Consider the following 27,799-nt stretch of genomic DNA (forward strand, 5'->3'; position numbering starts at 1 on the left):
AGCGGATGTGCCCATGGACACGGGGGTTGGAAGACTCCAGAACGTGACACAGAGCATGGAAACCCTGGTTCCCCTGATGATCCCAGAGGGAACAGGTGGGATGACGGCTGGAGACACCCCGCTGCAAAAAAGAGGAACCCCGAGATGCTGATAAAAAAGCAAAGGGCCAGCTTGGCGCTTGAGAAAGATGGTGCTGGGGGTTGGAGCACTTCCTGCGCGCCGGGGAGATAACCCCGGCCCAGCCACTCATTGAGAAGGAGGACACGGCTGATGGCAGATAAGGCGCTTCTCCAAACGCTGACGTGGGGATGAATTGTGAGTGGGAGTCCATAGAGAGCAGGCTCTTGACCAGGCTTCTTGAGCTCATCCCCGCGGGGACCACGGTTCCGTCCCGCCGTCCCGAGCACCCCTTCTGGTGCCGCCTGTCCACAGCACCTTCTGAAAGCGCCGGAGCGGTCCGAGGACGTTCCAGAAACCTCGCTGACCAGTAAGCTGATGTTTTGTGCATCTCTAGGGCTGTGGGGTTTGTGAGATCCTACAGCAGGATGGGCGCCGGATGGGAGGGGAAACCAGCGCCGTGGGTGGGTATAGGGGGGTATATCACTCATGGAGCAGACGGAGGGCGTGTGGAGGGGATGAGCATCCCCACGGTGCCCAGATGAGAACCAGCGGTGTGAGCATCACTTTACGAAACTCACAAGAGGTCTGTCTGGTGGGTGTCTGCGAGCGAATGCTCGGGGTGTCTCCCCACTGTCTACAGGGCGTACGTCCTTCTGGGGAAGCACCCAATATTCCTTTGGGATTTTTTTAAGAGATTTTATTTACTCATTCATGAGACGCACAGAGAGAGAGAGAAAGGCAGAGACACAGGCAGAGGGAGAAGCAGGCTCCATGCCGGGAGCCCGACGTGGGCCCGGGGTCACGCCCTGGGCCGAAGGCAGCGCTAAACCGCTGAGCCACCCAGACTGCCCACTTTGGGGGTTTTTAAGCATTCAAGTGACCAAGGCTTGGTCTTTGATACCGACGGGTCTGACAGGTGCACGGTTAAGTTGGCCCCTGGGTCTACACGGGGTGCATAACCTGCCTTCCCCTTGCACCTGCAGGCGGGACAGGGTGGTGGAGGGAGGGGGGGTCCCCAGAAATGCTGTGGCCTGAGAAGCATAGCGCAGAAGCCAAGTAGCTCCAGCCTGAGCTGGACGAGGCTGTGATGTGCAGCCCCCGGCGATGGGTGAGCACTCAGAGTGTCCCTGCCACCCCGATCAACAGCTCAGATCTTCCTACCTGGGAGCTGGAACCCCAAACCAAAGGGCATAGATGAGCCTGGTATGAAACGGGGTGGGGGGAGTCATGCCCCGAGGCAAGCACCCTTGTTCCCAACGCAGAAGGCTCGCAGAAGGTGCCACCTGCAGCCAGTGGCCAGAGGTCGGACCTAGGGCCCTGAAGCCTGGGGACACATCCTTGGAGAACGCGGGAGAGAAATGAGGCCAATGCTGCATTTAGGACTAAATAAAAGGAATCCCTTCTAATTACATTTTAATATGTTCCATGTGATGAGGACACTGGGGTCGGAAGCCTGTTGGTTACTAAGACACGCGGAAGGAACGACGGGGCACGTGGTTGGGTCAACGCCATGAGAAGGGCGATGACGATGTGCAAAGCTGCTGTACTTAATGCAAAATTTAAAAAGTCATTAAAAGGCAAACGCCCCATCCGGGTGCCCAGCTCCTCTGGCTGCGTCTGTAGGCTGACCTGTCCCCAGGGTGGGTCCCCACGGAGGCCGAGGCTGGTTCCCCCCGAGGCCTCTGTCCCGGGCGTGTAGACGCCGTGTTCTCCCTGTGTCCTCACATGTTCATCGCTCTCTGCACATCGTTCCCTGATCCTATGATCGGGGCGCACCATACAGACCTCACCTAAATCCCCTCTTTAAAGACCGAATATCCCAATGCAGCCCCATCCTGAAGTCATGGAGTAAGGGTTTCAACAGGTGCATTTCAGTGGGTCACCACAGAGCCCCCGAGGACACCCGTTCTTGGAGAAGGGACACATCTGCCTCTCGGCCACAACGGCAGCTCCGGGGGGTGATAATGCCCCTTTGGGACACAATGGCGGGGCCTGGTTGCCCGTGTCTGTCTCCTCAGAGCTTCTCGAGCAGCCGCCCCTGAGGTTCTCCGTGGCCGTTCTGTGCTCAACATTGACACAGAGACTGACCCCGCGCAGACCTTGTGCCCCAAAGGGCTCACTTCCCTGGGCCGCGGCACGTTGGTTCTTCCTGCCCTGGGTGTGAGACTCTGGGACAGACCTCAGACGTCCCCACCGCAGCCCTCATGTGTCGCTGTGCTTCCTTCCTCGTGGGGAAAAGTCTCGGTGGCGACTGTAGAGTAGGTGAGGGCCATCGGGGGCATGGCAAGGGATGGAGGGAGGCGTCTGAGAGCCACCGCCGTCAGGCAGACCATCCCCGGCGCCAGGGCCTGACCCATAGCAGGTGCACTAAGAACAAGGAGTGGCCTCCACTGGGGGCCAGGGCACAGCACCCCTCCACACGCTGAGCTCATATACACTTCATGCCTTGAAGGGCATCACCACAGGCCCCCCAAAATGTACCTCTTGGCCATACAGATGATTTCAGACCACAGGCCACTGAGAACCAGCAGGAGCACAAATAGTTCTGGATGCCTCCCTAGCTGCCAGAAAATACAGGAGATTCATTTCCCCTTCCTGGAGGAAATGTACGTCCATACACGGACCTTCTTTATTTTATTTTATTTTATTTTATTTTATTTTATTTTATTTTATTTTATTTTATTTTATTTATTTTATTTATTTTATTTTATTTTATTATTTTATTTATTTTATTTTATTTTATTATTTCATTTCATTTATTTTATTTTATTATTTCATTTTATTTTATCATTTTATTTTATTTTATCATTTTATTTTATTTTATTTTATATTTTGTTTTAAGACTGTATCTATGAGTTCACGAGACACACAGAGAAGGACAAAGATGCTCCCCACACTGAGAAGACAATGACGCTCAGAGACTTCTTATGGTCTCGGAGATGCTAATGAACAAGACCGCCCCGGACGTGCCACACGTTTCCTGCTGCCCCTTTCCATATAACTGTCCTTCCCCATTCAGGAGCCAGAAACCCATTTTCTGACATTGAATCAAAAATGGTTTAAAAAAAAAAAAAAAAAGGTTTATTAAACTCGCTGACCATCTGGCTGCCTCCCTGAGCTGCATTTTCCTTGCTGGACTCCCATGCGTATATATATATATGGCGTAAATGCTGGGTTTTCTGTTAAATCTTTTTATCCACGTAATTTGTGGGCATCGGGTGCAGATCTAAGAGGTTAGAGGGAAACGATTTTTCCTGCCCTTCAACCTCTCCTCCCTGATTTTCTCTTTTCCCGGCCTCCTCCCTTGGTCTGTCTTATGTAGGAAGACCTCCCGCTTGGTAATGAGACACAGAGCAGGAAGGAGTTTACCTGCTTCCCCCAGGTAGGGAAATAAATGGCTTCCATCATCCCAGGAGGTGGGCGCACATCCCTGGAAAGGGCCGGAAACACTGTAATGATGTGCACCCCGACTCGCTGGTGGCCTCTGGGCTCCTATTGGCTCTTTCTGCAAACGTATTCCATCCTGAGAGCACTTGGGCGGCTCAGTTGGTTAAGAGTTAGACTCGCAGTTTCAGCTCAGGTCATGATCTCAAGGTCATGAGATGGAGCCCTGCATTGCTCTGTGCTCAGCGTGGGGTCTGCTTGAGATTCTTTTTTCTCCGCCCCTAACTCCTGGCTCTTTTGATCTCTGTTTCTTTCTCAATAATAATAGTAATAATAATAATAATGATTAATAAAGGTGTTCTGTCTTCAGCCAGACAGAGCTGCCTCATACCCCAAAGTGGATGCCGTGGAGCAGTATCCTCATCACACATTCCTTCTTTTTCATGGAGGCCTCACCTCCCCTGCCCCTGAACCACCTACTGCAAGAGGCACAACCTCAAATAACCCCAATATGCATGGCGGGGTTCAGAGTGGGTCCCCACACAGCGGCCCAGGGGCGGGGATGTGGTCTAGACCCGCAATGGCCATGGTGATGCTGGGTTGCAGGAAAAAGTCCAGTCTGGTGGGAAAAGTGGGTTCGATCCCACGTTGGTAGTCATCGTGGATAATGCACCTTGAGTGTCCTGATGCCTTGAAGGGGGCTCCAGGAGGGTTTCAGAGGGGCTGTCACTTTGTAGGGGGGACCAGGCATGTGGAAATAGGATGGTGGACACACCCAGTGGTTTGACCACATAGGGCACGGGATGCCCCCCCGCCCAAGAACTTGCTCCTGACACCTGACGGCCCCAGGGGCATGGAGGGGTTCTGAGAATGGAGGGTTCCTGCCCCACCTGGAATCTGACCCTCTGACCTGAGGTCTCCTCCTCTTCAGGTGCAGCATTGGGGCTGGGCCATGGTGACTACTCTGGATCTGGTGAGCTTTCTGGTCCTCCTGAGCTCAGTGTGCTGCAGAGAACCACAGCCGGGTAGGTGCTGGCAGGTGGTGGGGGCGTCTGGGCAGGGTCCCCCTAATGCTGGAAGAGGACAAAAGGCCCTCCCCCAGACCTGATGCATCTATGCATCTCCCCATCCTCTACCCCTGCCCTGGTAAGAGAAGGGGTCCTTGTGGAAACCAAACTGTTAGCGGATGTTCATCATCTGGCACAATCAGGGAGAAAATCCTATCCCCAAACCCCAAGCCCAGCTGGGGTGTCAGCTTTTCTGCCTGTCCTGGGAAAACCTTATTAAAAAGCAAAAATCTCGGGATCCCTGGGTGGCGCAGCGGTTTAGCGCCTGCCTTTGGCCCAGGGCGCGATCCTGGAGACCCGGGATCGAATCCCACGTCAGGCTCCCGGTGCATGGAGCCTGCTTCTCCCTCTGCCTGTGTCTCTGCCTCTCTCTCTCTCTCTGTGACTATCATAAATAAATTTAAAAAATTAAAAAAAAGCAAAAATCTCGGACCTGCTGAGATGGCACGGTTGGTTAAGCATCCGACTCTTGATTTTGGCTCAGGTCATGACCTCAGCATGGAGTCTCCCCCGCCGTCCCCCACCCCTGCTCTCTCTCTCTTCCTCTCTCTCAAATAAATACAGAAAATCTTTTAAAAAAATATTTTAGAAACAGAAAAATATCCTCCCAACCCACAAAACCTCTCCCCAAAGACGCTAGAGAACATAGAAATCTTACCGCAGGGCGACCCACCAAAGAGAGCGCACACACAGGGAGAGAAAGCTCACCGTGTTGGGAGCCAGCTGCCCGGGAAGTTGGGCTCCTCTCCTCCCCGGAAACGGGCGTTCACTTCTCTGATCATCACATTTCACAGACGCCCCAGACCCTCAGCTAGCTATTCCGCATTGTTGACGCTCATGTAGCCCCTCTATGAAGAGCCACGCATCTCTTTGTACTTTTGTAGCCTTTGATTTCAGTGTCAAATAAAAAAAAAAAATTTCATGCCAAGACCAATGTCCAGGTACCCAGCAACCTGGGCTTTTTGTTTTTATGGGGTTTTTTCTTGCCTAGGAGTTTTGTAGATTCGGGTTGTACCTGTGAGTCTTTAATCCAGTTGGAGTTAATTTTTTTGCGGATCTGGTTAGTGGTCTGCTTCCACTTTTTTGTAAGTGGCTGCCGCTGTTCCCACACCGTTTTTTGGAGAGACTGTTTGTCCCCTGTTGTCTATTCTTGGCTTTGTTGTTGTAAATTAATTGGTCCTTCTCTGTTTTTTTTCCCCCTAATAGGGAAAATTAAAGTCCTCATGGTCATTTTGCACTTGTCCTCACTATGGCAGTTTTCTTCTTGGTCAAGGTGCTGCATCAGCCCCACCCCAAAGGGCATAGCCCATCCCCTGACCTATCCTGAAGGCCTGGGAGGGAAGCCCCACTTTGCATTCCCTCTGGGAAGATACAGAGGGCCCCAATTTCTGCACAGCCTGCCTTGTGATTTTAAATTTTTTCTAGACATTTTTTCCATGTTAAAATTTTTTCCTGTATTTAAATTTTTCTCTGTATTTTAAGATTTTTAAAATATTTTTATTTCTCTATATTTTAAGGATCAGTTTCTGTAATTTTTTTTTAATTTTTATTTATTTATGATAGTCACACACAGAGAGAGAGAGAGGCAGAGACACAGGCAGAGGGAGAAGCAGGCTCCATGCACCGGGAGCCCGACGTGGGATTCGATCCTGGGTCTCCAGGACCGTGCCCTGGGCCAAAGGCAGGCGCCAAACCGCTGCGCCACCCAGGGATCCCAGTTTCTGTAATTTTAAAATTATCATTACTATAGCTAACTTCTCTGTATTTTTCAAATTAGTTTCTTTCTTTTCTGTATTTTTCAAGTTATTATTCCTATATCTGACTTGTCTGTATTTTTTACATTATTTTCTATATTTTTCAAATTATTATTACTCTAGTTAACTTTTCTGTATTTTTCTGTTTTCCAAATGATTATTACTCAACTTTTGTGTATTTTTTCAAATTATTTTGTGTATTTTTCAAATTATTACTGCTATACCTAACTTGTCTGTATTTTTCTAATTATTTTCTGTACTTTCCTTTCCCTTTTTTAAGATTTTTATTTATTTATTTTGAGAGAGAGAGCAAGAGAGAAAGCACAAGCAGGGGGAGGGACAAGAGGGAGAGGGAGAATGAGACTCTATTATGAGCAGGAAGCCTGACACGGAGCTGGATTCCAGGACCCTGACATCATGACTTGAGCTGAAGGTAGACATTCAACTGACTGACCCACCCTGGTGCCCCTTTTTCTGTATTTTTCAAACTATTATTATTATACTTAACTTTTCTGTATTTTTCAAATTATTTTTTGCATTTTTAAAATTACTGTTAATATAGCTAACTTTTCCGTACTTTTCAAATTATTTTTTCTATTTTTCTAATTATTATTGCTATACCTAAGTTGTCTGTGTTTTTCAAATTATTTTTTGTATTTTTCAAATAACTATTACTATACTTAATTTTGTGTATTTTTCAAATTATTGTTACTATAGCTAAGTTTCCTGCACTTTAGCTAAGCAATGATTCTTGCTATACTTTTGTGTATTTTTATTTTTTATCTTTTTTCTTTTGTGTACTTTTAAAATTATTTTCTATATTTTTCACATTATTACAATAGCTAACTTGTATTTTTCAGATTATTTTCTGTATTTTTCACATGATTACAATAGCTGACTTGTATTTTTCAGATTATTTTCTGTATTTTTCAAATTATTATTACTAAAGCTAAGTTTAGGGGTATGAAGTGATATCTCGTTGTGGTTTTGATGTTCATTTCCCTGATAACTGATGGTTCTGAGCATCTTTTTTTCCTTTTTTTCTTTTTTCTGGGCATCCTTTCATGGGCTTGTATATGTCACTTTGAAATCGTTCATTTTACGTTATGTGAATCTGGCCTCAGTAAACCGATATGACAATCCCCACCTGGTGTTTGCAGAACGTCTCCCCTCTCACCTGTAACTATAACATCACTTGCAAGGGGTGGGGAGGGGAGCAGGTTCTAATTCCTACTAAGTGTTTATTAATATTTTTTTAATTGCAGCACAAGAAAACGTATCTCCTATTATAAACATGCAGCTAGATTCAAGGAAGAAAATGTTAAGCTGGAATTACATAAGAAATGTGAGTGAGCAAGAATGCGTAATATATACCCCGCTCGGCTCTCCCACCTCGCAACCCCCACAGGTGAGTGTTCATGGCTCGTGCCTTATGGCTTGGCTCCTTGCAAACCTTGAATTGTCCTGTGAGATGACTCTTACGTCTCCTGCCTCCTCTTGAGTTCCACTCCTATTGCTGTTGTCGGGGAAAAAAAAAAACATTTCCTCTACCCTCTCAGGTTCAGGGGTAGGGATGTGCAAATTAAACTGACGAGTGTCAGATTTTTCAGAAGAAAAGATCTACAGATTTGTTCCCGGTTCAACTTTTTTTTTACCTAAATGAAGATTCACAGGAGAGAAGTAAACCCCCAAAGAAGTGGATGGACTAGGGAGTTTTTGTGCCATTTTTTCTAAAAGGCTGGAAAATTGAGGAGACGTCTCGACAAAGAAATGTGGATTTCAGCTTCTGAGGCCAATAAATTTCGGGGACGTGACCATGGAATCAGCATATGTGTTATTCCCATGTCCATTCTCAGGTGCCAGATGCTCAAAATGATCCTTATTCCAAAATAGCCTATTTGGGATTAATCCCAACTATAGGAGCCCTTCACCCTGCTTTGTACAGTGAGAGTAAAATCTACACACTGAGTCTCACGTATGAGGAGGAATCTATAATAGCTGTCTTTTCTGCACCTGCTTTCATTTTGATCTCTCCCCTTCCATGAGGGACTACAGGGAAAGATGTGGATTTGCCCCTTAAATGGATGTCACCATGGAAACAGCGCCCCCCGGATTCAGTCCGTGTCTTTCACTCACTCGTCACCTAGTACACACACACCCTTGGTTGCATTCTAAGGACCTTAGAGAGGAAAAACCTTATCATCTAACCTCTTAAGCTGTGTCTGGAGGCCCGTGAATGAACAAGAGATAGATGAACAGGAGGTAGAAAAGTATATTCCCATGCGTATGGAACTTCTTTTTATTTCTCATATGGGGCTTTTATTTTTTTTATTATTATTATTTTTCATATGGGGCTTTTAAAACATAGCCCAATAAATAGGTAAAGTTAACGATTTATGTACCTAGTAGGAAAAAGGAAGGAGAGAGTAAAGCTCTTTATGGGAAGAACAAGCATTTTTCCAGAAGAAAATGGGAGATAAGAAAGTTTGTGATGAAGCTAATTCCTACAACTGTAAGACGTCTTTCAGTCTTCGTCACGGCCCAGAGAGGGCATTTATGATAACATTACCCTCGTTGTCCTTCCTAAAATCCACCTGAAAGAGAAAATTTATAGCAGCCTTATTTTCTAGGACTTTCTGACTTCAGTTAGATAAGAGAAACGCCCCCCAAAACGTTTCTTTGTGCATCTCTTAAATCCAAACGTCTTCACTTTAAAATAATGTTCATACCAGGCAGCCCGGGTGGCTCAGCAGTTTTAGTGTGACCCTGGGGTCCCGGGATCAAGTCCCACGTTGGGCTCCCGGCATGGAGCCTGCTTCTCCCTCTGCCTGTGTCTCTGCCTCTCTCTCTCTCTCTCTGTCTCTCGTGAATAAATAAATAAAAATATATTAAAAAAAAATCTTTAAAAATCTTTAAAAATAATAATAATGTTCATACCAATTCTGCGATTGCTGGGGATGGGGGAGGCTCCTCCCCACATTTATAGCTAGTTTTAGCAATTTTTTTTTTGAAGATTTATTTATTCTGGGGTGGAGAGAGACAGAGGGAGAGGGAGAAGCCCAAGCAGACTCTGTGCTGAGCATGGAGCCCGACTTTGGGCTGGATCTCACGACCCTGAGATAGGACCTGAGCTGAAACCAACAGTCTGAGGATTAACCCAGTGCACCACCTCGCGCCCGTTACAGGGACTTCTTATGTGGGTTCCTCTGCCGCCACCTCCAGGCTGATGAAGGTCTTGCCGTGTCCCCAGAGATTAACTCCTGGGGTGGGGGGGAGGCGGTATTCTTTGCAAAGAAATGTCTGGCTTTTAGGCAAGTGACCTGCGTCGGGGTTTCCTTGTATCTGCTTGTTGCAATCGTCTTAAAAATCATCCTTGTGCCAAAGTGGGCTTATTTTGGGGTGAAATATTCTACGACTGGTCACACCTTAGGTGAACTGTGTTTTCAGAGCCCCTGAGAGGAGGAGGCAGGGAGGAGGTTGCACATTGGGGCTCACGGGAGATCCAGCAGTAGGTGTCCTTAGGCACCCGTGCTTTTAAAAAGTCGTGAAATTAGGGGCACCTCGGTGGCTCAGCTGCTTATGCATCTGCCTTCAGGTCAGATCAGGTCGGGATCTCAGGGTCTTGGGATCAAGTCCAGGATCGGGCTCTCAGCTCAGCGGGAGGGAGAGAGGAGTCTGCTTCTCCCTCTGCCCCTCCCCCTGATCATGCTCTCTCTCTCTCTGTAAAATAAATAAAATATTTTTTTAAAAAAAATTAATTAAAAGTACTGAAATTAAATTTTAAGCTAATGACACAAAAATAAACAGGTCCCAGACCTTCCTTTCCATGTGGGTCATGTTTACACATGGTATAGCTTTCTGTCGCTTGCTTCAAAAAAACAAAATTTTTTTTTTCGATTTTAAGTGTTTGCTGTTGGTGCAAGGAAGTCACTGATTTTACGGCCTTCCTGTCCACGGGTTTCCTTAATCTGTTTTATAAAGTCAATGCATTGCAGGGAGCATCTGGTTCTCGGAATGTTGTCCTGTTAGTTCAGAAATAAGGCAAACGTGACTTCCTTCCGTGCCATCGTGGCGGCTTTCTGTTTCGTCTCATTTTTCATTGCGAATTCCAGAAAAACGTTCATGAATGTGGTGTTTCCATATGACTTACAGTAGTGTCAGTCGATGTAAAAGAGAAAACCCAAAAGCAAAAACCTCTTTTCGCATGTCAGAGAGACTCATTTAGGTTCCTGCTGATCTAACCATTGTTTGTCTCCGAAAACTGGTTTTTGCATACTCTGCAAAACTTGTGTTCCAACCTCTGCTGAGATTATGATTATTTAGTCCTCCCGTCCCACCTCCACTGATGTTATTCAAACAGATTGTGCACAATCATGATAGATACGTTTTTTTGAATAATGTTGAATTCAGTGCATGAGCATGACATTTTGGGGTTTCTATTTTTTATAGCTTTACATTTTTTTCTTCTTTTTTAATTTTTTTTTTCATTTTTTTCTTCTTTAAAAATTTTTTTATTTTTCTTTTTTCTTAAGTTTTTATTTATTTATTCATGAGAGACACAGAGAGAGAGGCAGAGACACAGGCAGAGGGAGAAGCAGGCTCGATGCAGGGAGCCCGACGTGGGACTCGATCCCGGGACTCCAGGATCATGCCCTGGACTGAAGGCAGATGCTCAACTACTGAGCCCCCCAGGTGTCCCTAAAATATTGATTTTTGAGTAAATCCCTACATCCAAAGTGAGGCTTGAACTCACAACCCCACAATCGACACTGGCACACTCCATGAACGGAGCCAGCCAGGTGCCTCAATTCTTAAAAATATTTTTAAATGAAAGGTTCTTTTGAAAATATCCCCGGGATAGGTCCGAGCGGGGCCAGCGACGTAAAATCAGGTCTACTCGCCCAAGGTTCCCAAAGGCCATGCGTTTTTGCCTGTGTGTGTTATATGTGTTGCAAATCTCTGGTTCATTTCCTTCCGCCTGCTGTGCACAGATTTGTTTTGTGGGTTTTCTCCTGCAGGAAAAAGGGGGAGGGGGGAACTGCTAGCTGGTTAGCAGAGAGAGGCCCTGGTGTTTTAAATGAAAACAGGCCGCAAAAATAAAAATAAAAATATAAATAAAAATAAAATAAAAAGTAAATAATAGTAATAATAAAAATAAATAATAAAATAATAAAATAATAAATAAATAAATAAATAATAAAATAATAAATAATAAAACAATAATAAACAAATAATAAAATAATGAATAAATAATGAAATAATTGATTAATAATAAAATAATAAATAATAAAATGATGAATAAATAATGAAATAATAATTAATAAAATAATAATAAGAAAATAATAATAAATAAATAATAAAATAATTGATAAATAATAAAATAGTAACAAATAAATAATATAATGATAATAATAAATAAAAATAAAAATAAAAATAAAAACGGGCTGCAGGATTTCTCACTGGGGTTTTGGATTTTCCGTGAGGCCAAACAGAGATGCCTGCAGAGAAGAGGGGGATTTGAACCTTGAAGGCATCTCTGGATGCTGTTTTATTCCGTCTTTAGCAGCAGCCCCGTCGCCCCCGAGAGCCGGCTGGGGGGTCAGGATTGAGGGGAGGGGCTCTTTGCAGCTGGGGGACCTCCAGGGAGCCGGTCCTGCCTGCGACTGTGAGCACAGGTTTGGCACAGGTGTCTCGGGTGTTAATGATGCTCTGAGTTTCCTCTGTTTTGAATTTGAGGGAATCTGAGTGGATGTAATTACCGTCGGGTCGGACTCGGGCTGACCGGTCAGGGGAGGCGGTGCCTCTGTTCCCACTGCCCCCCAGCCACCCCCTGCCCCGCCGCCCTGTGCCCATGGAAGCCTGTGGTTTCACAAACAGGATGCTGCTGTGCTGACTTTCTTTTCCCCCTTTCTTTCCATGTGATGTTTTTCCTTCCAAACTGTCTTAAATCTCGTGTCCTCTGTGGGTCACTGTGTTGACGCTCAGCACGTGACGCCGCGTGGGGCTGGGTGCCAGTGGCTGCCCCTGCCAGCGAGCGTTGCTCTGCATGGTCTTCAAGTCCCTCATTCCATCCCACTCCATGGACGATGCTTTTTTTTGGGGGGGGCCAGGGGGGAGGATTAAAACTAAATTCTGAAAAAATAAAATAAAATAAAATAAAAAATAAAAAAAAGAAAACTAAATTCTCCCTGCAGCTGTGAAAGAGCATCAGCTGTGCACCTGCTACGATGTGCATGAACTTTGCAAATTATGTTGCTCAGGGAGAAGCAGATAGAAAAGGCTACACGGCGCGTCAGCCGATTTATAGGAAGCTTCCACAATAGATGAATCCTGTTAAAAGAAGTGGGTTAGTGTTTGCCAGGGCCTGAGGATGGGGGTGGGGCCTACGGGGAGGAGGATAAGAATGTTCTGGAACCAGGGGATCCCTGGGCGGCTCAGCGGTTTGGTGCCTGCCTTTGGCTCAAGGTGCGATCCTGGAGTCCAGGGATCGAGGCCCGCATTGGGCTCCTGGCATGGAGCCTGCTTCTCTCTCTGCCTCTCTCTCTCTCTGTCTATTATAAATAAATAAATAAATAAATAAATAAATAAATAAATAAATAAATCTTAAAAAATAAAAAAAGAAGAATGTTCTGGAACCAGAGGTAGAGCTTGCACAACATAGCGAAGCTGCCCGATGCCCCTGACGTGCGCACTTCAGACGGATCCACATGGTCCATTGCGTGGTTCACTTTACGCCTAAGTGACCTCGATAAAAAAAAAAAAAAAATCATAATTAAAAAAAATCAATTGTGTAAAAAGGGAAAGCACAGAGCAAAATAGAAATAAAGGTATGACTACGTCGAGGGATGAGACGAAATGCCCTATGCACTCGGAAGCCCGACGCGGGTAGAGTGGGCGAGAAGCCCGGGCGCGAGGTGCCGGCGGGCAGCCCGTGTGGACCTGGCACACGTGGGAGGGACCTCCCCCCTCCCCGATGCCCCTGCTCCCTGAATCACCAAGAAACATAAAAATCCCATCTTTTAGATGAGCGAGAAATGGTCTCTTGGAACAAAGTTCCCACAAACACAGGAGGCAGGACCCCCTTTTGCACACATCTCAGGGAGACCCTGGTGCTGCTGCACCTTTTCTAAAGGGGATGCTCATGACAAAGAGGTAGGAGGCTCTCTCTGTCGTTTTGGAACTAGACAGCACGTCTTATTTTATATTTTATTATTATTATTATTTTTATCATTATCATTATTATTATTAGAGATTCGATGCACCCTCACGATGCACAACCGGGACGTGTTTGTGAGCCTCTGATGATGTAGGAGGTGCATTTCTCCTCATCCTGGTCACCGACAGGCCCAGCTGTACGGAAACTTCTATTCAAACATTTTCTCCCCTAAAACGTCTGAATGAGTCACCCCCTGGCCGCATCCTGGGCGGTGTGTTAACGCTGTCAATCACCTGACTTTTGTGTAAATCCCAGACGTTCCTTCCGAGGGACTCTGGTGACCTCAGTAAGGCCCAGGCTGCTCCTCCTAGAACAACCCCTCTTCCCTGTAGGTCTTTGTCCATCATTCTCACGTCCACATACGTATTTTCTTTGGTTTTGGGATTCCCAAGACACTTTTTTTTTTTCTTGTCTGGAGCAAAACCTTTTCAGATAAAAGGGTTTCTATAGACTCAGAAATGGAACATGTGGTGTTTCCGTCTCTAGAAAAAAAAAGAAATTCTCCAATTATCTCCTATGGCAGGATCAGTCCCTAGACTCCTAATTTTGGGGACTCTTTGCTTTTCTTTAAAAAAGGGGAGCCACCCCGGGCCTCAGAGGTACCACAGATGGAGTGTGTGGATCTGTGGTTTCCCCCTAGGCCACCCCACGGTTTCCAGATTCCCTTCCCCCTGAGGTCACCCGAGGTCAGTCCACTGTCCCCTCCCACAGTGCTCTATGGCTGCTCACTCCGTCATCCCTGGTGACACTTGTTAGGGAAATTTATTTTATTTTATTTTTTTATTTTTCTTTCTTTCTCCCTCTTCTAAAGATTTTTTATTTATTTATTCATGAGAGGCACAGAGAGGGAGAGAGGCAGAGACACAGGCAGAGGGAGAAGCAGGCTCCATGCGGGGAGCCCGATGCGGGACTCGATCCCAGGACCCCAGGATCACACTCTGGGCCGAAGGTGGGTGCCACACCGCTGAGCCACCCGGGGATCCCCGAAATTTATTTAACACAAAATCCGCCCCCACAACGCAGCATGCCTCCCCACAGAGAGAAAACAGCTGAATTACTACATGAGCATGAATAACATTATTTCGTAAATAATCACATAAACCAGGACCACCCAAATGAGGACACGTGAGACTCTCCCCGGGGTGTCGGCCACCAGATCTTACCCTTGTCAGAGCCCCCAGAGTCCTGCAGAGGAGTGAGAAAACGTTCTAGGGGTGCAGGCGAGCAAAACCACGGTTGTCTACACTGTTGAGTTCTGTGTGCGGGGCTCTGCAAATTAGAGTGACAAAAAGACAGGTTAGCTGAGAAGAGGCATGCGCTCTCTATATGCTGTTAAAAATTTTACATGGCATGAGTTTTCTTGATGAAAAAGAAAAAAAAATGCCCCCAAAAAGCAGTTAGACCAGAGCTTGTATCCCATGCAGGGTGCAGATGTGACAAGAGGCAGAAAAAGAGCGCGAGGCTGCTCAAGGCGGCGCCTCTCGGGAAGATCGATATTTGGAGGACACCGCGGGAAGACAAGGTTTATTTTGGTAGATTTGTTCGTACAGGTCCATATTGGTGCCAAATTTCTGCCTTTTTTGTGGTCCTAAAAGTTCCCACAGAGAGAGGGAACCTGAAGCATCTTTGTTTCTAGAAGTTTCTGCAGTTAGATAATGGAAAGTCCAGGAAGGTCTTTTTTTCTTTTTCTTTCTTTCTTTCTTTCTTTCTTTCTTTCTTTCTTTCTTTCTTTCTTTCTTTCTTTCTTTCTTTCTTCTTTCTTTCTTTCTTTTTTCTCTTTTCCCTCTTTCTTTGTCGTTTTTACATTTTGACTTCTTTTTTTCTTTTCTTCTTTTTTCTTTTTTTTTTTTAAGATTTTATTTATTTATTCATGAGAGGCACAGAGAGGGAGAGAGGCAGAGACCCAGGCCGAGGGAGAAGCAGGTTCCATGCAGGGAGCCCGATGCGGCACTCGATCCTGGGTCTCCAGGATCACGCCCTGGGCCGAAGGCAGGTGCTAAACCGCTGTGCTGCCCTGGCTGCCCTTCTTTTTTTTTTTTTTTTTTTTTTCTTTAATTCAACTGCCCAACACATAATACATCATTACAGGACGGCTTCTTTCTGAATCTGTGGGTTCTCAGTTGCTCCCAGCTCAGCACAATGCTCAGGCCACATTGGACATGGGAAACGGAGTTAGGGACGTCGTCAGTGTCACTCAAGCCCTGGCCATGGTGGGCCAGCTGTGAGCTCCTGGGATTATTGCACAGATAGCAGCCTCCCGCAGGCCTCACGAGGCCGGACGCGTGCACTTATTATTACAGTCACGTGACTGAGTAGGGGGGGTCCAAGGGGGCACATCCCACCGTGGAATGATCTGAGGACTGAGTGGCCCCAAGGGCCCCGAAGCGCACGTGATGTACAGGTTTTCCATGGTGCGCTTCCCAGGTCACAGAGGACGACACGCACTACTGCATCTTCCGCAACCATGTGCTGCACAGAGGGGCGAACCTCACCGTGAACGTCACGTGTGACGGTAATGTGTTCCAGGAGCTGCTGGTTTTCGCTAACCCAGGTGAGGTCCCCGGTGCTGGGAAGTTCCCAGCTCCCGCCTCACCCACCTGAGGGCCACCGAGGTCTCCACCCCTTGGGTGTGGGTGGTGGCGGCGCAGCCGGTGAGGGTTTTGACGGTTGGTGTCTTGCCAGGCGTGGAAGGTTCCGGCGCCATGAACTTCTCCTGCTTCATTTACAATGTCCGCTTCATGAACTGCAGCTGGGCGCCTGGCTCCAGGGCCCCCGCCGACGTCTGCTACCAGCTCTTCTGGTGGGCTTCTTTGTAAGTGCCTCGCGTGTCTCCCAAGCAACGGGGATCTTTGTGCGGATCCTAATGGGGGATCATTGTGTGGATGCTAACAGGGGGATCTCTGTGGGGTTGCTAATGAGGGATCTTTGTGTGGATGCTAATGGGGGATCTTTGTGTGGATGCTAATGGGGGATCTTTGTGTGGATGCTAGCAGGGGGATCTTTGTTCGATGCTAATGGAGGGGGATCTTTGTGTGGATGCTAATGGGGGATCTTTGTTCGATGCTAATGGGGGTGATCTTTGTGTTGATGCTAATGGGGATCTTTGTGTGGATGCTAACAGGGGATCTTTGTGTGGATGCTAATAGGGGATCTTTGTGCAGATGCTAATGGGGGATCTTTGTGCAGATGCTAATGGGGGATCTTTGTTCGATGCTAAGGGGGGTAACTTTGTGCAGATGCTAATAGGGGATCTTTGTGCAGATGCTAAGGGGGTATCTTTGTTCGATGCTAAAAGGGGGGATCTTTGTGTGGATGCTAATGGGGGATCTTTGTGCAGATGCTAATGGGGGATCTTTGTTCGATGCTAAGGGGGGGAAACTTTGTGCGGATGCTAATGGGGGATCTTTGTGGATGCTAACAGGGGATCTTTGTGTGGATGCTAATAGGGGATCTTTGTGCAGATGCTAATAGGGGATCTTTGTGCAGAGCTAATGGGGGATCTTTGTGTGGATGCTAATGGGGGATCTTTGTTCGATGCTAAGGGGGGGGACTTTGTGCGGATGCTAATGGGGGATCTTTGTGCAGATGCTAATGGGGGATCTTTGTGTGGATGCTAATAGGGGATCTTGGTGCAGATGCTAATGGGGGATCTTTGTGCAGATGCTAATGGGGGATCTTTGTTCGATGCTAAGGGGGGGAACTTGGTGCAGATGCTAATGGGGGATCTTTGTGCAGATGCTAATGGGGGATCTTTGTGTGGATGCTAATAGGGGATCTTTGTGCAGATACTAATGGGGGATCTTTGTGCAGATGCTAATGGGGGATCTTTGTTCGATGCTAAGGGGGGGAACTTTGTGTGGATGCTAATGGGGGATCTTTGTGGATGCTAATGGGGGATCTTTCTGTGGATGCTAACGGGGGATCTTTGTGCAGATGCTAAGGGGGGATCTTTGTGCAGATGCTAATGGGGGATCTTTGTGCAGATGCTAACGGGGGGATCTTTGTGTAGATGCTAACAGGGGATCTTTGTGCAGATGCTAACGGGAGGATCTTTGTGTGGATTCTAATGGGGGGGGATCTTTGTGCGGATGCTAGCAGGGGGATCTTTGGATGCTAAGGGGGAATCTTTGTGTGGATGCTAACAGAAAATGTAGAGCGAGCTGTAGGGCTTCCTCCCCACGGTGGGTTGCCTCCCCGAAATGTCACAACATCACAGAACCCGGGCAGGACAACCATTCCTCTTTGCCGTGGCCTGGCTCCGAAATGCAAACTTCCCCTCCCGTCCTTAAGAGATGAGGAAATCCACAGTTTAGCGATTTTATCATGCACGGAATGGGTTGCAACGCCTACGCCCGCTAAACGGCGGGATTTGTCCCTGAGGGCCACGTCCCAGCCTAGTGCGTGGGACGCATGTCGTGTTCTGGTTTTGCGTTTATCCGGGGATGGATTTTATCATTTTTTTTAGAGGGTTTTCTGGGTTTTGACCTGGGGGAGGGCATATTTTGTTGTTAATACTATCTGCTCAGAACGACACACAGTCATCGGGCTTTTCCTGGGTCCCTTTTGCCAATGACAGGCACGAGGACGAGGTGGAGTGCCCTCACTACATCATGAACTCCGAGGGGATGCACGTGGGCTGCCATTTCGATCAACTCGGCGAACCCCAGAACATGGACAATTACTTCTTCCTGGTGAACGGGACCAGCCGTACGGCGGCAATTCCGTTTTTGGACTTCGTTCCATTTCAAGCCTACAAAATCGGTAAGAGGTGACCTCGCCCTGGGTCCACACCCCTGCCCGGGTGAGCCATCTCTCTCTCGCTTCTCTCGTCTCTCGTCTCCGCTCACACCTGGGCCACGTGGGACGCGTTGCTGGGTTCCCTCCCGACCAGCCTGAGCAAGATCCGGGCTGTGCACTTGGGGTCTGGACGGTCCCCGTAGGTGGGATGCAGGAGAGGCCTGTGATCATGACACATATAAGACTTTTGTTGATTTTTGTAAATTCTACCCAAATCTTGAATTCACGAATCCTGTCTCATCATTGCTGATGGGGTGGAAATACGGGGTTGGTCTTTGGTCACCACATGTTCATCAATAGGTCAGCACATAGCCTTGTTTTATGTTTGTTTCTGTTTAAAGACATCTTATAGGGATCCCTGGGTGGCTCAGTGGTTTAACCCCTGCCTTCGGCCCAGGGTGTGATCCTGGAGACCTGGGATGGAGTCCCATGTCGGGCTCCCGGCATGGAGCCTGCTTCTCCCTCCTCCTGTGTCTCTGCCTCTCTCTCTCTCTCTCTCTCTCTCTCTAGTCTATCACAAATAAATGAATAATTAAATCTTTAAAAAAAAAGACATATAGTGTAGATTGTTGATAAATTAATGTTGAATCCAAGACCCACAGCCCTGAACAATGCTTATCTAACATGTGTACTTTCTCCAAGACGTACACCATGGCCTTCTTGTGCATACGAATGCAAAAGAAGAAAAAAAAAAAAAACTTCCTCTACCCTCTTAGGTTCTGTACACAGGCCTTGCAAATTAAATGGACAAATGCTATATTAACAGGAGAAAAGCACACAAATGCAATTTTAATTTTTAAGCTTTATATGCATCAGAGGAAAGCTTCACAGAAAAGAAACAAACATCTCCCAAAGAAGTGGTTAGACTCAGGAACTTACATACCATTTATTTTTCATTTTTTTTAAAGATTATTTATTTATTTATTTATTTATTTATTTATTTATTTATTTATTTTTTTATGATAGACATAGAGAGAGAGAGAGAGGCAGAGACACAGGCAGAGGGAGAAGCAGGCTCCATGCTGGGAGCCTGATGTGGGACTCGATCCGGGGACTCCAGGATCGCGCCGTGAGCCAAAGGCAGGCACCAAACCGCTGAGCCACCCAGGGATCCCCCTATTCTTCATTTTTTAAATTTACTTTTATATATTTTTATCCATACGTCCTTTTAATTAAAAACAACTGATTAGGAATCCCTGGGTGGCGCAGCGGTTTAGCGCCTGCCTAAACCTAAATCCTGGAGACCCGGGATCGAATCCCACGTTGGGCTCCTGGTGCATGGAGCCTGCTTCTCCCTCTGCCTATGTCTCTGCCTCTCTCTCTCTCTCTCTCTCTGTGACTATCATAAATAAATAAAAATTAAAAAAAAACTGATTACTGAGTTAAAGAAAAAGTGATTTGTGCTTTTAGAGGTGGTAAACTGAGGAAAGGTAAACGTACGGGGAAAGTAATGGGAGACAGGGCTATATTAGTAAGGTTTGTTTGTGCAGACTCAGCTTGCTGCCGACTTTCTATTCTCTTCGCGGACATAAAAATTCCCCAGAGTCGGGATTCACGGCAGTCATAGTTTCTCAGAACTGTGCGGTCTTAGTCACTCCCATAAGCTCCAGGAAAGCTTCTTTCTGGGTCTGCGATTGTCAGCTGCCTTCAGTTCCAAGTCACTCATGTGCCAAGGTGTCATGTTCAGGGGGTGGCCTTCCGATCCGCCTTGCGCACATCACACAGCAACCCAGCTGGAGCCCCTAACACCCCCCAACCCTGAATTCACCCCATCCACATTGCACATTTAATTTTTTTTCTTTCTTTTTCCCCCCCGCATTGCACATTTAAAACACGCTGCGCCGTTTGCGGGCGTTTTGTCGTCATTTTGGTTCTGTTTCGTTTTCCGCAGAGAAGTATGACCCGCCGACGAACATCACGATCACCTACAACAGATCGCACCACATTATCAAGTGGGACAATCCCGAGATCAGATACGACCTTTCGAGTTACGTCCTGTACTACGAGCTGGACATCCAAAGAGCGGTAAGAAGCCCCGACCCTGGTGCGCGACCCACGAACCATCCGCAATCTGGTATTTTCCCGTGGAACGCAATCCCGGCAGCTGATGAGCACGCGCCTCTGCTCCAAACATGTCTGAGCACTCCTGTACCCTGTTTTTGCCCTAAACGGGTGATTGATTCCTTTATTACTTTTTAATGAAATTCCCTTATTTATTTTAATTTTTTTAAATTTTAAAACACTAATCTCATTTATTTTTTTTAATAATCCCTATGCACCGTGTGGGGCTCAAACTCAGGACCCTGCAAGCTGAGTGGCATGCTCCACCGATCGCCAGCCAAGGAATCCCAATATGGTGTTTATTTTTTAGAGTCATTTTAGGTTCATAAAGTAATGACTCTGGATGTCTTCATTGGTCCCATCAGCGACATTTTTCACAATGCGGCCTTATGGGACGCAGCCCCTGTTGGGACGTTTTTTGGAAACAAAATGTGAAAATGGGTCGGGAATGGCGGGGCTCATGATAAAGACACGGGAGCCCCCCCCCCCGAATCTTCAGTTTGCACATTGGTAAGTGAGATTCTGCACCTGAGATCTGGACTTGTCCCCGACTCCTGGAAGTTGGGGACTTTCCGGCAGACGCTCGGCATCTGTGTTTTCCCCGTGGCCTGGGGCTTTACCCTGGGCCCCACGCCTGGAGCCGGGGCAGAGGGGAACTCAAATTCATGCATCCTCTCTTGCCCTCATCGGAGACACACAGTCCGGTGCCGTGCTGTGGGCATTCGGTTCTGAGCACCCGAGACCCCAGGGCCTTTGCACGTCCTGCTGCTTCTGCTGGCAGGCCCTCCCTCCGTCCTCAGGTGCTGGGTCCTCCATATCCACGCCCGTTCTCACCTCCTGTCCCACTGGTCTCTCTCCATTGTGCCGTCCCCACGCCCCCGATCCGGTTTCTTCCCAGGGGCGATCTGGAATCAGGCGTGACCTGAAATGTTCTAGTGCCTCTGCTTTGTGCATCTTGCCTCCTGGAGGCAGGTCCCCTGAGTGCGGGGACCCTGTCATCGTGCCTACGCTGACCACAGAGCTTGTGCACACCACAGTGTGGGGCACACGTGAGAGTTCTGGGGTGACCCCCAGGCCCAGCCCCCGTGGAACCGCGCAGCCCCGGGCACCGTTCAGAATGGAAATGAGGTCATGACCCTTCCGTCCCTAAAGCCCTCCCCAGGTCGGGTATGGATCTTGGATTAGAGTCAAGGCCCCCGATGTGTGTGCCCAGGGTCTGCGGTGTCTGGCCCTGCCCTCCAGTGTCATCCTGCCCCGTGCTCATGTGGGCAAAGTCACACAGGTGACCTCAAACAGGTGGGCTTGTGCACAGGTGTAACTATGCACAGGTGACCTCACATAAGTGACCTCACACTGGTGACATCACAGGTGACTGCATCCATGTGACCTCACACACGTGACCTCACACAGAAGATGTCACACAGTGACACCCACACAGGTACCTATACAGTGGTCACCTCACAGGTGACCTCACACAGGTGAACTTACAGAGGCAACTAGGCACGATGACCTCACACATGTGAGCTCATACTGGTGACGTCACAGGTAACCGCATGCATGTGACCTCACACAGGTGAACTTACACAGGTAACTATGCACAGGTGACCTCACACAGGTGGTCCCACTCAGGTGACCTCTGGCAGCTGTGCAGCCTGGAGTGTCCTGTGCATGTCACGCCCCAGGAGCCAGGACCACCAGCAGCAGCAACCCTTTTATCATCAGGTCCCACCTGACGTCCACACAGCCTCACGGACTCACCCAGTAAATGCTGGAGCCCGCTGAGGGTCTCGGAGGTGGTCAGTCCTTACGAGGCGTTTGAACATTCCCTGACGCAGAACAAAACGCTCCTGTAGACGCTGCCTTCTCGCCCCTCATCAATATCCCCAGAGCATGCTCGCCACCCAGACAGAAATTCACAAGAAGGAAATTGATCCTTTATGTGTCCAGGGGGGAAAGCTGTTCCTCCACCCTCTTAGGTCCTGAGCCGGGGAGGTGCAAATTAAATAAAAGGACAGTTAAGGGAAGGGGGGAGCAAATGTTATTCACATGCATATGGGACCTCACAGAAGAAGAGACTCTTGAATAAGTGAAGTTAGGAAGGGAAGGGAAGGAAAAAGCTTCCTTTTTTTTTTTTTTTTTTTTTTTTTAGAAAAAGCTTCCTTAAGAACAAAATGGGTTTTAAAAAAATGGGTTTGTAGAACAAATAGGAGATAAGAACCACTGTGACTGTGACGATGTTTGTTTAGGCAGACGTCAGTGGCGTTTTTTTGTCTCTTGCGTGGGCACGAAACTCCCCCAAATGGGATGAACACTGGGTGTCATACCATATGTTGGCAAATTACTAAAATTAAATAAATAAATAAATAAAGTAAAAGAAGAAAGAAAGAAAGAAAGAAAGAAAGAAAGAAAGAAAGAAAGAAAGAAAGAAAAAAAGAAAAAGAAAAAAAAAAGAGAAACTCCCCCAGATGTGCGATTGAGGAGACATTCATGGTCCCTCCCGGAAGTGAGGTGTCCCCAAGCCGGGAGTTCACGGCAGTCCCTCCTTCCCCCTCCTCTGCTCTCCGGCAGGTGGAAAAGCTCTGAGGAGGCTTCTTCCTACCCGCTCCGGGGTTCTGCGTGGGTTCCCACATTTGCACGTGATGCTGAAAACACACATTTTAACAATCTTTCCCTTTTTTCAGGGCAGCTCCTCCAAGACAAAGCACGTAAGTCTCTCTGCCTTTCTGAGCGATTCCTGCTGCCCAGGAGGGTCCCCGAGGGGATCGGGGGAAGGGATCCGTCCATCTGTGGGCTACCTGGCAGGTGCCCGGGGCCACGCCGGCCCCTCCCTTACCTGCCCCCGGGCTACTGCGGCTGAGGGGGTGGGGCAGTAGCGTGGGGTCTGCTGGGTCTAAAACAACAACTTGAGCTCGTAAAGACCAGATATCTCAGCCGTGGACATGTGAGCAGAAGAAACTGGGTTCTTGGGGGTCACAGGGATCGTCAGGGACATGTCCCGGGTCGTGCGACCTGGGGTCAGCGTCCGTCCTGATATCTAGGCTGCAGGGAAGCACCACGGCCTCCGGAATGACCCGGCAGGCAGGGACTCTGTGTCCCACTCAGGTCCGGCCCAGACGTGCTTGGATGTTTGGATGAGATTGGGGGGGGGGGGGCAGCGGGAGGGGCCACCCCGTCTCAGGAAACGCAGCCCTGCTCCTGACGGCCCTTCCAGGTCCTTCTTAGCTTCCCCGCTCACCACCAGGTCTTCTGTCCCGTGTCCCTCTGCCAGGCCCTCCAGACCCGCCTGCCCCGGGACACCAGGGTGCGCCGTCCCGTGCGGTGGACCCCGGACACGTGGTGGCCCCCGTCCACAGGGACGCTGGGGCCTGCCCCAGAACTGGCCTCCGTTTTGGCCGTGGGGAGGGGCAAGAGGGCGCGGAGCAGTCCCCGGGCACCCAGCTGGTGATGTCGGACTCAGGACCGGATGGCCACGGGGGCCCCCCCGACCGCCCCTCCAACCACCCCCTGCAACCACCACCGGTGTGCAGATTCGGAATAACCTGGAGCCACCCTGGAGGGTCTGGGGACTCTGCCCAAGATGTGGGCGCAGCTCAGGGAGCCCTTCCCAGGGGACAGGCACAAGGTCCAGCTTCCCAGGGGACATCCCAGGGGACAGATGCATGGTCCACCTTCCCAGAGGACAGGTGCAGAGTCCACCTTCCCTGGGGACAGGTGCAGAGTCCAGGGTCCCATGGAACAGCCAGTGATGGTTCCTGCCTGGACGGATGCTCCTGGCCGGGGTGTCAGGTGTCGCCTCTGCTCCGAAGCGGGGAGCACAGACCCCAGGGGACCGCCACACGTCGGTCACAGCCGGTTGTCTCCTCTCCTGAAGGTGTTCCAGCGGGGACAAGATCCGAACGTGTACCTGATGCCCAGTTCCGCCGCCAGGGTGGAAAGCACGTTCCGCGCGAGGGTGCGCTACGTGTATAACGACCTGTGGAGTGAGTGGAGCCCGACGGTGCTATTCGGTGAGCGCCCCAGGCCCCGCGCTCACGCTCCGAGGACGAGGACGGATGGATGGATCCGCGCGGGGCTCCCCCCACCTCCCCGCGCCTTCCTCCACCGCCTCCTGCCGCTGGCCCCGGGGGCCGGGGGGAGCTCATCTGGGACCCTTCACCTCGCCCACCTGGAATGACCCTATTCCCAGCAGGTCCCGCGCAGGGATGTCGGGGTTGGGGCGCACGCAACTTTTGTTTGGAGACGAGGGGCGGGGGGCCTGTTGAGTGCACTGCAGCGGCTCCCAGCGCGCTCTCTGCCCCGACGCAGCATCTGCGGGCGTGTCCTGCTGCCCCGCACGCCCTCCCGTGGCCTGGGGTCACCCTCCAAGGACGCACCCCCAGATAGCAGCACGGGCACAGGGAACCCCCTGGGCTGCTGTTCACTCAGCCCCGCTGGGGTGTCTGCAAGGCCCTCGTTGCCGCTGTCCCCCTCCCGTGGGGGTCACGCAGGGCTCAGGGGTGCTCGGCCCATCCCCCTGGGCGCTCCATCACCTCCCCGTCCTTTAGGGGGGCAGGGAGGGTTATCCCAAAGCCAGTGGCCTGCAAGGTGACAGCTCCCATTACGCAGAAGCGCAAGCGGCAGGAAACGCACCGTTTTATGCGGGGGGGGGGGGGGGGGGCGAAACCCCACAAGGCCGGGGTCCCCCCCCAGCCTCGTCTGCGGCTCCCACACCTCCGTTCTGGGGATTAGAGCTCCAAGTATGCTCCAGCTGGATGCGTAGAGCTCTGCAGGCTGGAGCCCCGCACCCCCACCCAGAGGAGCCCCCAGTGCACGTGTGGGCTCCTTCCGTCCCGAGATCGGGGTCTCCGCTCGCAGAAGCGGCGCAGACCACCCAAGGCCAAGCCGCGGTACCCAAAGGGGAGCGTCCGGGGCGATAGAAACCACGAGTGTGTCCCACCCTCAGGAGTTTCACAATTACGCGTTCATTCCTTTGGCTGGGCCGCAGGGTGTTCAAAGTGAACGTGGGCTGAGAAGGAACATGCGTGCGCGGTTCTAGTTGGGCCTGTGCGCAAACGCTTACGGGGCAGCTCCGCCGGGAGGGAGCAGGGCGTGGAGGACACGGGGGGCGGGGGCGAGGGGGGGGCATAGGTCTCGGCGAGGGTCCGCGCGGCAGGGCCAGCGCTCCCGCCTCCGCCGCTCCTCCGCTCCGCTCCCGCACGCCCGCCGCCCCGGGGAGGGAGTCGGACAGCAGCGCGGGGGCCGCCGTGTGCGCCACCCTGACGCCGCGCTCCTGACGCCGGCTCCCCACCCCCACCCCCGCCCAGGCCTCCCGGAGGAGCGCGAGCCCCGCGGCGCAATGTTCGACGTGGTGGTGTGGGCCGCGGCTGTGCCCGCGCTGCTCCTCATGTGCCTCTGCAAACGGTAAGGCCCGGGTCCTGGCACCAGCACGCAGGACGCTTCTCGGGGCGCGGGGCGCGGGACCCGGTGCGTGCGGAATGGCCTCGGGGAGGGCGAATCCGGAGGCCAGGGGGCAAGGACCCCGGGCGTGGGACCCCGTGCGTGTGCAATGCGGGGAGGGGGGCGCGAATCCGGAGTCCAGGGCGCGCGGACCCCGGGCTGCGGAGGGCTGGCGAGGAGGGCTGGCGAGGGTCGAGAAGGGACTGTCCATGGGGTAAGGGTCTCCTGCTGCGCGCCCACACGCCCTCCGCACCCCGCGCAGGGGCGGTGGGTCCGTGCAGCCGCGGCCTGGCTCCGGAGGTGCGCGCTTTCTCTGGGGAGGGAAGGGAGCCCGCGGCCCGGGGTGCGCTGACCGTGAGCGGCGCCCTCCACGGTGCCGTGTCCTCAGCAGGTTCTACAGGAGCCACAAGCTGTTTCCACCCATCCCGCAGGTCAAGAAGGAAATCACGGGGGCCCTCATGCCGACCCTGGAGGTGAGCGCGTGCCCCCCGCACCCTGGGAGGTGGCGCGGACCCTCTGGGGCTCCCAGTGTTTGCAGGTGACCGCTGCCCTGGGGCACGGTGTCACAGAGGAGGGGTGTCCTGAGCTCCCCAACCCAGGAGCACTTCCCAGGGGACAGATGGAGGACAGAGGGAAGTGGACGCTCCCCCCCACCCCCACCGGCCCCGCAGCGTCCAGCTGCCTTCACCACAAAAGTCTGTCCTGGGGTCACCCACCACAAAACTGGAAATGTGGGGTCTGGCAGAGGAACAGCTGTGGAGCGCAGGAAGCGGTGTGACCCTATTTCTCTGCTGGAAACCCCCGCTGGTCCTGGGGGGGGCGGAGGGAGCTGTTGGTTGGTCTCTGTCCCTTAGGGGGGCTCGTGGACACCAGCACCCTCATGAGGACACCCCGAGTCCGTTACATGGGTTCAGACCCTACTTGCACATAGAGGTGCCTCCACTGGGTGTGGATGGAGCTGGGGTTTGGGGGCGACCCTTTGACCCCTGACCACGGTCCCCTGTGGCGAGGGACCCTCCCTGGAGCTGGGGGCACCCATGACTCTTCTGACTTGCCCTGAGCATGTGCCCCAGATGCTGCCCCGTGATGAGCAGAGGATCTCCCCCAACATGGATGGGGGGGCTCCGGTTCTGGGCTTGACGCTGTTTCCCTGGGAAGCCCCCCTCCCCCTTTCCCTGGGGCGCCCTTGAGGCCAGTAGGGCCTCCCAGCGAAGTTTAGGGTCCGCCCTTGGGGCAGCAGGTGTCAGAGCTGCGCTCCTGCCTCCCGCTGTGTCCTAGTCCCCTACATGCGTGTGTGCGCATCCGGCCTCTGAGGGGGCTGCGTCCACTCTGTTCACGGATCCTTTCCTGGTGGCACCACAGGTGCGTGGCAGGTGTGTGGTGTCCACGCTGCCCGTCTTGTCTTTCTCAGGTCGCCTGGGATGACGGCCACCCGCCGCCGGGCTCCCAGGAACCCGAGGACGTCCTCATGGTGGAGGAAACGTGGTGACTACCACGGGGACAAGCGGACATCGCAGCTTTGGCCTCATCCCCCGCCCTCCCCGCCCTCCCCGCCACCCCTGCAAATGTCACGTGTGTGCGTCGTCTTCTTCGCTGACCAGCAACGCTGCCACCCCGACACCCAGCAGCATGGCTTTTGGGCTTTCTGCGCGCGTCCACGCGGGCCGGCCGGGAGGGATGGTGTGCGCCGCGGGGCACCCCCTGGAGGGAGGCTAGCTGTCTGTCTGTGTGTCCGTGTCTCTGACGCACGACGCGCCCACTCGGGGACAAGGAGAGAGAGGCCGGTCCGCACGCCCAGGTCCCCCGTGTGGGTCCCGCAGGCTGGGAAGCAAGCGGGACGCGGGCGGGAGCGTCCCCATCGGTTTGTGCACCTGCTGCTCCATCCCCGCGGAGATTTGGAGGGCCGCCCGTCCCCAACATGCAGCTAACATGTTTCAATGTGACAAATGATGGACGTGGCGGGG

General features: G+C 50.9%; 1 protein-coding gene across 2 annotated transcripts; it reads left to right on the plus strand.

Annotated features, from left to right (window-relative positions):
- The first annotated feature begins 262 nt into the window (after positions 1-262).
- LOC100686341 (granulocyte-macrophage colony-stimulating factor receptor subunit alpha-like) lies at positions 263-27,799 on the plus strand. Of its 2 annotated transcripts, none has more exons than XM_038586463.1 (12): positions 263-487; positions 4,436-4,529; positions 7,591-7,733; positions 15,966-16,092; positions 16,224-16,353; positions 18,118-18,302; positions 20,230-20,363; positions 23,081-23,104; positions 24,271-24,406; positions 25,703-25,799; positions 26,224-26,308; positions 27,247-27,799. In XM_038586463.1, the coding sequence occupies exons 2-12, from the start codon at positions 4,457-4,459 to the stop codon at positions 27,322-27,324; spliced, it is 1,212 nt and encodes a 403-aa protein (XP_038442391.1). In that variant the 5' UTR covers positions 263-487; positions 4,436-4,456; the 3' UTR covers positions 27,325-27,799. The 2 variants fall into 2 exon arrangements, with proteins under 2 accessions (XP_038442391.1, XP_038442392.1); XM_038586464.1 differs by having other exon boundaries at positions 26,227-26,308.

The sequence above is a fragment of the Canis lupus genome, chromosome X (assembly GCF_011100685.1).
Source record: "Canis lupus familiaris isolate Mischka breed German Shepherd chromosome X, alternate assembly UU_Cfam_GSD_1.0, whole genome shotgun sequence".
NCBI lineage: Eukaryota > Metazoa > Chordata > Mammalia > Carnivora > Canidae > Canis > Canis lupus.